The sequence below is a fragment of the Macrobrachium rosenbergii genome, chromosome 48, assembly GCF_040412425.1.
Source record: "Macrobrachium rosenbergii isolate ZJJX-2024 chromosome 48, ASM4041242v1, whole genome shotgun sequence".
Taxonomy (NCBI): Eukaryota; Metazoa; Arthropoda; class Malacostraca; order Decapoda; family Palaemonidae; genus Macrobrachium; species Macrobrachium rosenbergii.
Window position 1 is genome coordinate 28,514,253 of NC_089788.1, and position 14,238 is coordinate 28,528,490.

At 38.9% G+C, this 14,238-nt stretch overlaps 2 protein-coding genes across 2 annotated transcripts in view; one reads left to right on the plus strand and one right to left on the minus strand.

The window, feature by feature from the left end:
* The window catches only part of LOC136831325 (uncharacterized), a 471,746-nt gene that overhangs the window by 208,895 nt on the left and 248,613 nt on the right, over positions 1-14,238 (plus strand). The window lies entirely within an intron of this gene.
* LOC136831714 (uncharacterized) overlaps positions 4,660-14,238 on the minus strand; it is a 35,559-nt gene continuing 25,980 nt past the window's right edge. The window contains exons 2-5 of the mRNA XM_067092337.1: positions 11,039-11,101; positions 10,294-10,464; positions 9,563-9,650; positions 4,660-5,921 (exon numbers count right to left, since the gene is read on the minus strand). Of these exons, the coding sequence (XP_066948438.1) occupies positions 4,782-5,921; positions 9,563-9,650; positions 10,294-10,464; positions 11,039-11,073 (1,434 nt within the window). The 5' untranslated portion in view covers positions 11,074-11,101 and the 3' untranslated portion in view covers positions 4,660-4,781. The remainder of the gene's footprint in view (positions 5,922-9,562; positions 9,651-10,293; positions 10,465-11,038; positions 11,102-14,238) is intronic.

Below are 14,238 nucleotides of genomic sequence, written 5' to 3' on the forward strand. Positions count from 1 at the left end.
TACTTTAACCATTGCTTCAGACCTCTCAAGTGGGCCAAAAAAAATTTAGTTGTATGCAATGGGAAACGTAAGTTCCATGCTTCCTTAACAAAACCTGTAGCCTGTATGAGAGAGGTGGAGGACCTCTTACAGTGCACTTCAATGTGCGGCAATGAACCACCTAGACAAGGCTCCTGGTTTCATGGTTAATCCCACTGTGCCTCCTTTCACTTTACTGGCACACTTTACTTTTTGCTCCAGTCCCATGTCTGTCCAGATTTGACTGAATTTACTTCTGGACCGGGCGATTGCTGCTACTACTACTACTACTACTACTACTACTACTACTACTACTACTACTACTACTACTACTACTACTACGACACACTTTAATGCTTTTTAATTCAACCTCATTTCTAGCAATGATAAAATTGGCATCTGCCTTAATGGTATTCAGTTGCGATGGGAGCATTTTTTTGTTCACAAAGATCTCCTGCCTCACAAATAAACTCTTAACATTATGTCATCAAATTGATCTTCAAGTTCTCAAAATACACATGCACACACAAAGAGCAAGAAACACTGAAGGTTAATTAAAGATAACACTATATCACATATTTTACAGTTGCACAATATTATCCCTAAGTGTTCCATTTTCTCAACTTTTGGAGGTGCGACTGACATATTTAAACAATTAATTAAGCAGAGAAAATATTTATAACTGTTAAATGTAAATTACAAAAGTTTAGGACGCAAAAAGATTAAAATTATATGAATGACTACCATATCACACATTAACTCCATAAAGTTAATGTGTGATATGGTAGACTTGGAACATTCACAGGGAAAGCACAAGGAAGTTGCGCCACGTCGCCTGCAACAGGATGAATCAGAAATAAACAAGATTGTTCATTCAGTCACTGAGTCCATGGCAAACCCGTTTGACATGAACGCTGAATTGGGTCCACTCACGAAAATGGCAGCCCTTTGTTGGCCGAGTTGGTTGAGCTTGTTCGGAGTTCGATTCCGCCGCCGGCTGATGAAGAGTTAGAGGAATTTATTTCTGGTGATAGAAATTCATTTCTCGCTATAACAATTAGGTCCCGTTTTCTGGTTCTTAGCCCAAGGCTGTTAATCAGCTCAGTGGAAGCTATACTTACTTTTTCCAAAGTATTCACTAAACTTCTTTCTGCCAACGAAATTGGAATGAAAGCCATGAAACAGTCTGTTAAAGAGAGACTAACTCTGGGTACTACTGGATCTGTGAACCACTGCCAAAGCTCAACATCAAGACATTTGCATCTCTGAACAAGAGGTACAAATCAAATTCTAGAAGCGAGAAGAGAGTAGCTATCGATGCAAACAGGGAACTATTTAGTCGTAGCAGCGCAAACCAGAGAGATTGATCTCAAACAGATATTCACACATGAGCTTTCTACAGTTCCATATGCCCTAGCACATTCTGGTGGCAGCCTAAATAAAATTGCTAAGAGCAGGCTATTGCCTTAGTTAGAAAAAGAAGCAGAATCAGTGTCTCATTTGCCAACTTCCAACATGCCCACTGCTTAGATCATTTATGGCTGTCCTTCAGATGATCAGGCAAGGAGGTACAACATGCTTTGGGGAACTTGCAGGATATGCCGGCCTCTACAGACATATGAAAGTTGCAACAGAATTGATGTTGTCTTTGATCAATATGACTTTAGAGATTCAATAAAAACTTTTGAGCGTGCACGTAGACAGTCAGTGTAAGGCAATGAAATCACACCCATTCTAATGCAGTGGAGTAAGTTTATTGGAAATCCCAGAAACAAAGAACATCTTGCGGAGTTCTTGTCAGAATCGCGCTATCAAATGGATGAAACATTCCTTGGCCCTAATCAAGAAATGTTCATTGCAGGTGGTTTCAGGGATGGTCTTATCACTTGCAAGGTTACTTCAGATGGAGCTGTAGACCAGGAAGATCTATTTTCGTCGCACGAAGAAGCAAACACACGGCTCCTACTACATGTTGCACATGCATCACTGGAATGTCCTCGTGTAGTGGTGTGGTCTCCAGACACACTGGAGTACACACACTAACTGGGTGTGATTCAACCAACAATCTGGTAAGAATTGGCAAACTAAAGCCATAGAAACTTGTCAGGAAGGATCCATAAAAGTTCAGAAACCTCGCCAACTTTGGTACTATGATGGATATACCTCAGACACAGCTGAAAACTGTAGAGCTTATGACATCTCTTCTCTGTGATCCTACTGCCACTGTAGGTGATGTGGATGGTGTGAGATATAAGCTCTTCTGTCTTAAACACGCCTGGAACAAACCTCTTCCGCCAACTTCTGATTGTCTTTTGCAACAAACCAAACGTGCAAATTATCAGACCCTAATCTTGAAGCATGCTCTAGAAGCCCAACTTAATATTCCTTCCCAGTTGAAAATGGCTGGCATCATGACAAAGATGGGCAGCTCACTCCCTCACTCATGACACAATCACCTGCTCCTGAACCAATCCTGGAACTTATATCATGCAACTTATATCATGCAAATTATATTATGTAAAAAAGCAAAATGTCCAGCGTAACTGTAGTTGTTCCAGGCAAAGCATGGCATGCACAAGAGGCCTGTGTGTGTACAGGAGGTGAGGACTGCCTGAATCCTCTTGAAGTCGCCAATGCAGACCCAGATGTGTCTGATATCACAGATGGCTCAGACTTGGACATGTGAATATATGAAAAGGTTATAATGTTAGCAAAGCTTTACCTATGGTTGTTTTATGAGTAATAAACGGTACATCTTATTATTTTAGAACTATTAGAGAAAATTAATATATCTTTTGTGGATGTTAAATGTGTTAGAGAAAGCCAGGCACACAGATATTGTCATGTAATGCCTCGTGGGGACCTATGGAGCCTGTTTTGCCTTTATCTTCCTAAATGTTGGATGTAGGCATAGCGTACATGTGAATTCTGTTTTGGTGAATATACTAAGCTTAGGTTATCAAGTAATGATATATGCATATGTCAACACAGGCTGCAGATTAAACATTAATTCAATTTGAATACTTATACTATTTTGTAACTTGACTGTAAATCTTGTTATCTGTTTGGCTGATAACACTATTTTGTAACCTGAATGTAAATCTTGTTATCTGTTGGACCGATAACACTGATATGTCAGAAGTGGCACTCACTCAGGGTGAAAATCTAGAGATAACCACAAATCATGAGTTATAACAATATAATTTGATACTTACCTCTGTCAACCAGTTATTTGACAATGTATTAAATATATGGTCAGTGATCTTCCAGCATGTTTTAATTTTTGAGGAGTCTATTTGTTTTGATTTGTATTTTGCTAACATTGTAGTATATGGGCAGTAAAATGCCCCTTTTTATTTTATTGGTACATTTATTTATTATTGGTTTATTTAATATTACATTTTTACAGTCATTGAGTAACACATGCATTTGTTAGTACGGACAGCAAATCAAAGGCAGTGTTTTCTGTTGTGACTCTGCAAACCTTTATATTGTTTGCCTGATGATGCTGCGATATAGGAAGGGATATTTGCTGAAAGTAAAATGCCAAGATATTTATAAATGATGAATGATATAATAACATTATCACTTAGTATGTATCTGCATCAGCTCGTAATCTGAAAATGCAGTATTCCAAAACTGTATGGTCAATGAGGACAATAGCATATAACATTACTTTATATGAGCTAAGAAGTGCATATGTCATATATAAATTTGTATTTTGCTAATATTTTGGAATGTATGCTGTAAGATATACTCAGATTTTGTATAATGTATAAGTTTTGTTATTAATGAATAATAATGTGTGTATTTGTCAATACATCCCATGATCTGCATACTAGACTATATTTTTGCACGCCTTTGCAGACCTTTAAATTTGTTCGCCTGATGAGGTGGACATGTGAATAGGGCACTTGCTAAAAGTAAAATACAAAGGGTAATCATAAATGATAAATCATAAGAGTATAATTTGATATCTGTCTGTACGAATCAGTTATTTGAATATGTGGTAACGTGATCATCCATTAAGTTAAAGAAGTGCGTTCTCAACAACTTCAACTCCCCATATATGCATGGGTAAAACACAATAGTAAAATCTTTATAATACAGTTTTTTCAACAAGACAAACAATTTTTAAGGCTAAGATATTGATGTTTTTTAAATAAAAAGATTTCAATGTGATTTATTTGCTTAGTTTTACTATGAGCAATCTCTGAACATCAGAGGTACATTTTTTAATTTTCCACATGCACAAAATCTTGTTTTTCGAAAGAGGTGCAAAAGTCTGACTTTGCCATGCCTTGATGCCACCTTAGAAGCCTACATGCACCCTAAATAAGTTACCAAGGGACACAGCTACCAGAATGACATAGCTGCTGCTTTCTGTAGGGGGGTTGCAACGACCATCCAAAAAGCCGGTCTGGGCCCCAGGACTATGAGAATCAAAGCCAGTTTCTCTTGTAAGCCTGCTACGGCGCTGAATGGCCTTGTTGGCCCCAGTGCCTGGGCTTTTGCCCTAAATATCATACATCCATCCATCCATCTTGTAAGCCTGTGGGGATATTACTCTACATACGGTGGGAAGGAGGTGAGCACCAAATTCGGGGCTCGGGGTCATAGCGCAAGTCACCTCATGTGTAGAATAAGAATAGAGAGTATGTGGAACGGTTGTCTGTAAAGGAATAGGCTGATTTAAACATAAAAACAACGTAATTTTTTTAATGTCAAATTTCCAGTACAGATTCGTTGTATGCCACCTTAATTCAGTTTATTAGTTCCTTTAGACGCGTTATTATCTTTGACTGGATTCTCCCAGCAGTGTCTGCATCAAGCACATCGGTGTTGTAATCAAAGCCAAGCATAAATCTATTTCTAAAAGTGTGATAATTAAAAAGTAGAGGAAATTCTGTGCCGTGAATGCTAGTCGATCTAAAAACATTTGTTATCCTCACGTAATCTCCTCCTGTTGTCACAAGTCTTGTGACGTCACCCATGCTAGAAGTCACAAAGTCTCCTTCATTATCATTTAGAACATGAGGGCGTCCGTCATGTGATTCTTCCTTCGATATTTTCATCATCTTGTAGGCCTTGTTTTGTAAAATTTTGCCAGAGGCTAAATCTTCCTTGAGCCTTGCATGCAAGTTTCTAGCATATTCCCAGAAGCAGCTCTGTACGTCTCTTGGGGTTTCAGCATTAACAATGAGAGGAAAGCCTATATGGCACCCTAAGGTGTTAGACACTGGGGCACTCCAGTAGCGCCGTAAGTTAACTGCATGGAAAGTTTGAATCTTGTAGCAGTCTTGCAGAATGTCTTCTTCCACAAATATTTCTACAATAGCTCTGTTTATTAGAGCAGTCATCATTGAATTAATGGATATATTTTCTGAGTGGCATTTTTCGATGAAACTGCAAGTGGTTGTCTGATTTAATACAGTGAATATTGTTGCAGTTCTCTTGGAAAATGTTGGCTTCTTTGACAACTTTAAAACCAGGGGTTTGTTTTCTTTCTTGTACTGGAATTCGTCGTGTAGTTGCTGCTGTAATTTTGGTTCTCTTTCAATCTCTTTCTTTTTCTCAAGGATTAATTTTAATGTTTCTTCGTTAGATAGAAATCTGCCCAGAGGTACACTGTTGTCTACAGATATATTAGAAATGACGTCATTTAACAACTTGATAAAATAACCCATAAGAGTCATTGTTGATGTTCCATCAACCACACTATGACGAATACCAAAGACAAGATGATATTTGTAAGGGAAACTGGGTTCAAGTTCGTTGACACCAGCGTCATTTGCGGTTTTATCTTCTAGCAGCCGGGCGCATAATGTAGGTGCTGTTTCATCGCTGAAATTGTATCTGTGAAGAGAAGACCGCACTTCCTCCAGCGTTCGGTGTTTGACTACCTGTCAAATAAAGTATGGACTTTTAGTAAGAAAATGCTCTCATGGTTATATACAAGAGTGTGGGGTGTTAAGAGTATTACATAATAAAAGATATAATTGTTGGAGTTGCCTCTTTGTTTGTGGACACTACAATAATTACTTTCATATTCTTATTGTAAAACATTCTTCTTAATTATTAAGTACTTATACTTTCTCGTTTTCTTTGTAATGTTATTGTGAAAAAATGATCCCACCTCCTACATCCTTGGACAGAACAAAAAGTTTCCTGCAGTGTACCTGGAATCCCAAACTGTGTCATTTTCTGTGTATTCCCATTGGTTTCTTTAGCTTGTCCGAATTTTAACCTCTCACTGAAGATCATATCGATATGGGTGAACGATAATAATAATAATAATAATAATAATAGCTGTATTAATCATGAGATTTTATTGTAGTGTCTGGAATTTAATGGTATTTGTATGGCAGGACAGTGTCCCGACTTGACTGACATAATGCTTCATTCATGTTTCATAACACAAAAAAGTAAATTCTAAGGGGAACCTCAAACGTAGCACCAGTCTGTTGCTCTTTGGAATACAGTAGACTTGAGACGTGTCAAGTACTGTGTTGCGTTTATCAACTTATTAATATTAATGCCTAGATATGGGTCATTACAAGAAGATGAAGGATTGCCGGCATTTTGATTTTAAACTCTTTGAAATTGGTGGATCAGTAGTATAGAAGTGTCCTGTTTTTGTTCAAGTTATGTATGGTAGTAATGTTACTTTAAATAAACGAAATCATAAGAAAGAACTTCACCAGCATTGCACTCCATGTATTAAGCTGTACTTGAAGAGAGCCCATTATTTTCCAAGAAAAGAAACGTTTTTTCGTAAGGAACGTTTTCTTACGTGAATCCTGAATATGACGGAAATATCAGTCCCACCAATAAATTGCACTATGTGCATCACGTCAACTTGATATTTTAATACTAAAGTTACAAGTATCTTCCACTGACTTAATGGATGTATAGAAATGTTTTCTAACCAGTAATGTGCCACTATAAACAAACCAAAAGAGAAACAGTTTGCTATTATTATTATTATTATTATTATTATTATTATTATTATTATTATTATTATTATTATTCAGTAGATGAAACCTATTTGTATGGAACAACCCCGCAGGGGCCATTGACTTGAAATTCAAGCTTCCAAAGAATATGGTATTCATTAGGAGAAAGTTAGAGGGAGTAAAGGGAAATATAGAAATAGGAGATCCCACTTATTAAAAAAGAAAAAATAACTAAACTAATAAATAGATAAAAATGTATTAAAATTCAAGGAGAATAGTATTATGGTAGTAATGCATTGCGAGGAATAAGGGACCTCTGGAACGGAGAAGTTCGACAGCGAGGCACACTTACTGCATATTGGTGCTGCTATTCAGCGAATCTGGTTGCTCTCGGCAGATAAAGGGAATCAGGGATCAATTGTGAATGTGAAAGATCCCTGTTGAAATGCAACTTATGAAAGAGTGACAAACAAGAGACCATCCGTCGATGGTCCAAGTCATAACTGCTACTATTAGGAAATAGAAACCTACCATCACGAACCACTCTATCTAAAAAGATAAATCTCTGGCAGAAGCAGACAACCACACCGGAGAACAGTATTCTAGTGTGGCATTGATTTTGGCACTGTTATAAATATATGTGAGGCCTTACGAACAATACCTAACTTTCGTGCGGCATTTGCTGAAACTTTCATTGGATGTTTCTCAAAAGTTAGTTGTGAGTCAAAAGTTACACCCAGAAAAGTTAAAGCTTCAGACTCAGTCAGCAAAGTTCCATCCACCTGAAGGGGAGGATGGGATGGTAAATCCGTATGAGGTCTGCTAATCAGTAGTGTTCTCGTTTTATTTGAGTTCAGCCTCATACCCCACCTACTACACCATTCCCTGATCTGGTCCATGCCCCGATTGAGGCTGAGGGCAGTCATTTCTCATATGTGGAGACTTTACTACACCCACAGGTGTTTTATCATCAACATACTGAACAGTCTTGTTTTCCAGGTCAACAATCATACTACTTGTATATACTAAAAATAACAGTGGACCAAGAACTCTGCCCAGTGGAACCCCAGACACAATAGGTCTCCTACCTGCAAGGAAATCTTTAAGTAATCCCACAACATACCCACCCACTCCAAGATTCTGAAGTATATAAATAAGTGCCTTGTGATTCACTACATCGAAAGCAGCACTAAAATCTATTTGAATTACTCTACACTCAAAACTCTTATCAAGGTTCCCATGCAAATGGCATGTCAAGTCGAAAAAAGTATCGCAGGTACCTAACTGCTTCCTGTATGCATACTATCAGCTAGCAGTCCTTTAGAGTCCACATACTTATATAGTGACTTAAAAATAAGTTTTTTTAGCAACTTTGGAGGGCACAGGAAGAATAGAGATTGGGTTGTAGTAGTTACTGCAGTCTGCTGATATGCCACTCTTTGGGATAGGCACTCTGTATTACTAAGCTTATGCTCATCCACAAGATACTATGTCGACTTAAAAATCTATAGAATCTACTAATCTTGGGAGACATCAGGATCTTCTCCACCCCAGCTATCAAGATTATCAAGAATTTTCTTAACATCCTTGGAGCGAAATGCAAATTTTGTAAGGATAGGTTCAGGATGACAGGTGTCAGAGAGAGGGATATCCTTAAGTGATTGTTTAGCTTCAAAAGCTTGATGAAGCAGTTAACTCTTCCCTAGGGCCAGTAACCAATCCACCATCATCTGTTAGTAGTGGTGGAATGGAAGACGAGCTTGACCCAAAGATACAGTGGATGATGCCAATTTGGTCCATCACAGATAAGGCTGAGTAAGTCCTTCAAGTTTCCTTTTAAGGAATTATTGTAATTTCTCTCGGCTGTATGGTAAATTCTATTCGCAGCACGGCGAGACTCAACAAAAACGGTGTAATTTTCATTTGAACAATTTTGTCTCCATGCATTGAATTTGGCCTGTTTGTCCTGGTAGGCTCGTGTATATATATCATCAAGCCATGGCTGGTCCATTGTCCTGAATTTGATGACCTTTCTAGGGACATACCTTATTAAGATACCCATCAGCATTTCATTTAACTTCTTCTTGGGATGAGGATCTAATATAGCATCTGAAATATTAAGTGCCTGACAAGCTTCAATAATGCAATCCCAATTGCCTCTGGATTTCAGCCAGACCGTTTTACCAGTGGTGGAATTAGGAATATACTGATCGACAGATATGTCCATTTCAATGGCGCAATGATCAGAAGTGCCTATATATTCACAGACCTTGGAGTTGACAGTAGCTGGAACATCAGTGAATATCAGGTCTAATCTTTTACCAGAAATGTTATCATGAATGCATTTAGTGCCCCTTCTCAGAGAAGGAGAGGAGGATTTACTAATATAGATTTATGTAGATTAGGTAATTTAGGTCACAGCTAATGTCTTTGTCAAGGCTCTTAGTTGCAACTGAAAAGAATTGAACGAAGCCATTTGTGATACGCAACTATTTTTCTATGCAACTATTTTCCTATGACTTATGCAGATATGCTGTTTTTATACTTCTTAAAGTAGGTAGGATCATCAAAACCTTGTACATTCATACCTGAAAGTCAATGCCGCCACTTCTAACTCTCTTCGCCCACAGTTCACCCTCTCGCATGGCAAAGGTGACTGCCAGGTTTGGAGCTTTCCTGTAATGACATTAATTGTCAATAGCCTGAGAAAAAGACAAGAGATTTCAGAGGAGATGTGCATGAGCTTTCTGAAAATTTTTTATTATTCACTGTCATGAACTTTATACATAATCAATAAGAATAGGACACACGGTCTTCATAGAGTTATTCTTACTCGCTTCTTACTATTGTTCGCTTACAATTATAATGAGATAACTGCAGTAGAAGAACAATTGTGCCTATAGTCTGTTTAATGTTATTTTATGACTTGTATTTTATAAAATTGCCTTTAAATTGTATAACAGTAATGTAAATGGTAATTGGGGCATGTTCTGGTCTGTCTTGGTGATGAGGAGCTCTCACCCTCACCTCAGTACCAAAAAGGCATTGGTCGAAAGAGACGGCAAAGTCTTCCCTTTCCTTTATTATGTCATTCATCCGTAGGTTTAATTGAAATAGCATTTTTCTTTTTTGCTCCTTTTTGTAAACTTTTGTTTGCAAGCTGAAATAAATTAATGCATTTCATGTAAAATTGTCTTAGAAGCATGGATAGATGACATACACTCAATGTTTACAACAAAATTTTATAAAGAGCTGTTGTAACCACATGGAACCTCATGAAAGAGCGTTGAAACATAGTCACATCTTCACATTTCCTTACCTGTAGAGATGCCCAAGAGCTCTGCTAACCTGATCTTCTTGCAGAGGTTCCAGTGAGCTCAGATCCAATTGGTACCAAAGCCGGTGCCCGTGCAAGTAGACCTCCTCCATTTCACATTCCGCTTCTGTGGCTTTTCGGAGCCATTTGCAGTTCAAGTGAAATTCGTCTTGACTGAGGACATAATCGATATTCTTTTGCCAGTTAACTGAGTTGCAGCAAAATATTAAATTTATCTCTCATATTTTGTCTTTCTCATGCATGGTATTATAACTGAAACTCACAAAACTAAGATATATATATATATATATATATATATATATATATATATATATATATATATATATATATATATATATATATATATATATATATATATATATATATATAAATTATATATATGTATATATATACATATATATAATTTATATATATATATATAATTATATGTATGTGTATATATATATATATATATATATATATATATATATATATATATATATATATATATATATATATATATATATATATATATATAATATCTTTTCTCTTCATAAAAACGACACTTAATTATTCAGTTTTATATGTTTGAGTGACCATTGAACATAAAAATCTTAATTTAACCAATAATGAAAACGGTTGTTGTATCCTTTAAATGTATACGTAGGCAATGCAAAAACTATCTGTATAGTTAATAAGTAGATTTATGCACAATTGTGTATTTTTAATCAACTTTAATAAAACTTACAAGGTGTCATTCGCAGAATTGACAATTTTGTTCATTGTGTAGTATCCAGTGCACTGGAAATGCCTAAAAGGAAAAGAGAAATCAGAATGTGCATTATAAGGCCATGAGTAAAATTAGAATTAGGTATCACACATTACTACAGCCCATTGACGAAGGACTGATACAGAGTATTAGAAGTCACAAATATATGTACTACAGGAACAGTACTGACGAACATACACAACCGTTAGAGACTACATATCCAACCACAGTCAAGGTGGCCTTCAAAACTCATTTGGCTAAAAAACACAATATACCCTCAGGGGACAATACTGATAAACATAACGACCATAGGCGACATCAGACCCACACCTGACAGTTGTCAGGGAGGAGGGGTTTGGAAAACTCAGTAGCACAGCTGCCCCCGTACTGTGTTTACAAATATGATAATCTTATTTTCATACATCTCTACTGCCTACCTTAAAATTTAAACAATTTACAAATTTTTTCTTGTATTAAAGGCTTTAGTTTATACATCCCTTGATTGATATTCATATTATGGCTGTAACTTCCTTTTATAAAGCTAGATTCAATGATATTTCTTTCCAGTGGGTTGTTAGAATATACAATCCTTTTTGCCCCTTCCCAGTTGATAGCATGATTGTTCTCACTAACATGTACAAAAATACCACTGTTCCCCTGTGCATATCTCACACATTTTTTAAGCTGTTCTGTTCTCTTTTCCAGTGCTTTACCCGTTTGGCCAATATAAAATTTGTCACAATACTTACCTGGAATTTTATATACACACCCTTTAGTATTGTCGGGGGAGTTCTTGATAAGTGGATGTTTCATTGTTTTATTGTTCTTAAATGCGACAGTAACACCAAAATTCTTAAGAAGATGGGGGATATCTTTCATATTATTATTATAAGGCAGTACAAGCAAATATTTGTGTTGTAAGGTTCTTTTTGGTTTTGATGCAAAGTCTTTTTTGCCACTTCTAATGCATTGTTTAATACACTGTCAGGATATTTCAGTTTCTTGCCTGTATCCCTAATCTTATCTATTTCCTCGTCAGTATATTCAGGGCTACATACATGTAATGCTCTTAAAAACATAGATGAAAACTGATTTCTTTACCTTATTGCTTTGTCTGGAATAGAAATGCACATAGGAAGAAATATTAGTAGGTTTTCTATACAATCTGTATTTAAACCCATTACTATCTCTTTGTATGAGGACATCCAAAAAGAGTAAGGATTAAAAGCGGCAAAAAAAGACTACGTATCAAAACCAAAAAGAACCTTACAACACAAAAATTTTCTTGTACTGCCTTATAATACTAATATGAAAGGTATCCCCCATCTTCTTAAGAATTTTGGTGTTACTGTCGCATTTAAGAACAATAAAAAAATGAAACGTACTTGTAAAGTCCCCGCTCAACAGGTTTTCTGTAGTGTGAACCTCCAGTCTTCTACGGTGCCATTCCCACAAGCTTAGGTCATGCGAAATAGCCACATTTTTATCTATGTAAATACGTATCTGTTATTGATTCATTTGTGCCTGTTTACGTTGTACATGTGTCAGAACATTATTGTGTCAATTCTTGTAATTTTATTTCTACATGTTATTTGTATTTACCTGTCCTGTTTCACATTGAGAACAGTTGACCTTGGGTCACCTGTATCCTATTGTATGCCTTTGTATGACGTCTGCACGCCACTTTATAAGCGGCCTGCTTTCTCAATAAACCAGCAGTACAAGTCCACCTGCTCTCTTTTTTGCACTTCTTACAGTGGTGACCCCGGAGTAGTTCCCGGAGCCATTAGCGGACTCATACGGCGACCTAGTCTTGGCTCCATGAAGTACCCCACGCTCCTAATGGCCTAAACAAGGTGCTTTAACAAAGCATTCCGGCGTACCGACTCTTGTTGGCAGATCACCAGCATCATTAGCGGACCCACATGGCGCGCCCCCAAGTGCGTGTTGATGCGAGTGTAACCAACTCCAAGTAAGAGTGCAGAAGCGAGTGTGGATGCAGACATTCCCTCCCACATACAAATAACCGCGAACTTTGCGGACTCTGATATCTCCCTTGCGCAAGACCCACTTGCGCCCTCCCCCACGCCAAGGCTCACGCGCTCCTCCACACCGGTACCCACTCCTCGCGTGCTGCCTGTCCTGACGGACCAAACAAGGTCTGCCCTTGCCATAAAGCTGCCGCCCTTCACCAACAGCAACCCGTCATCATGGTTCTACAGGGTCGAGGGGCAGTTCAGGCTGGCGGAACTTACCGACGAGGTGCTGCAGGCAGACTCTGTGATAAACGCCCTCCCGGATGAGGTCTGCAGGAAGATTGCTCCGTGGGTGTCTACCGCATGTCCCATCACCTACCAAAAGCTGAAGGCCTCTCTCTTTGAGACTGGCAGGGAGAGGGCTGCCCGCACCCTTGACCTCATTAACAACCCCCAATACGACCAGAACCTCCGGGAGACTTGGAGTGTGATCCAGGACCTCCTCATCCTACCCGGGATGGGCGGCAGCGGCAGGCAGTCGAAGATAAGCCTATCGAGGGAGATCTTCCTCCGGCAGCTCCTCCCGGAGGTTCGGACCCAGATCCTCAAGCCTTATACAGTGCCGCTCGACGACCTGATCAGGACGGCGCAACAGTTAATGAACTCCATGAGGGCAGCGAAGCAGGCATCCACGCCCGCACACCCCATCAACTCCCTCCAGCCGGAGGAGGCCACGGAGCGGGAGATAAGCGCCGTCACCAGGAGGCGGCCAACATACCACCACAAGAAGCTACTGCCACCAGCGGTACGGCAAGGACACCCGGAATTTTCAACCCCCCTGCTCCTTCACCCATCCAAAAAAATGGAGGGGGCGGCGGCCAACAGCACAGGCCGCCGTGGCAGCAGAGGAACCCAGGAGTCCAAAACCAGTAGGTTTTTATGCCCGCAACACCATCTCCGGCAGGATGATGCTAATTGACACTGGGGCCGTGCGATCAGTGTTCCCGCCATCCGGAGAGGACTGCAAACGCCCACTGGACCCGGCTGCCTCCCTGACGGCCGCCAACGGGTCCCCCATCCTCTCCTTGGCCGGAAGTACAATTGGAACTTCATAGTCGCGGACGTGAGGACCCCACTCCTGGGCGCGGACTTCCTCGCCCCCTTCGCACTGGCGGTCGACGTCGGTCGCAAGCGCCTGTTGGA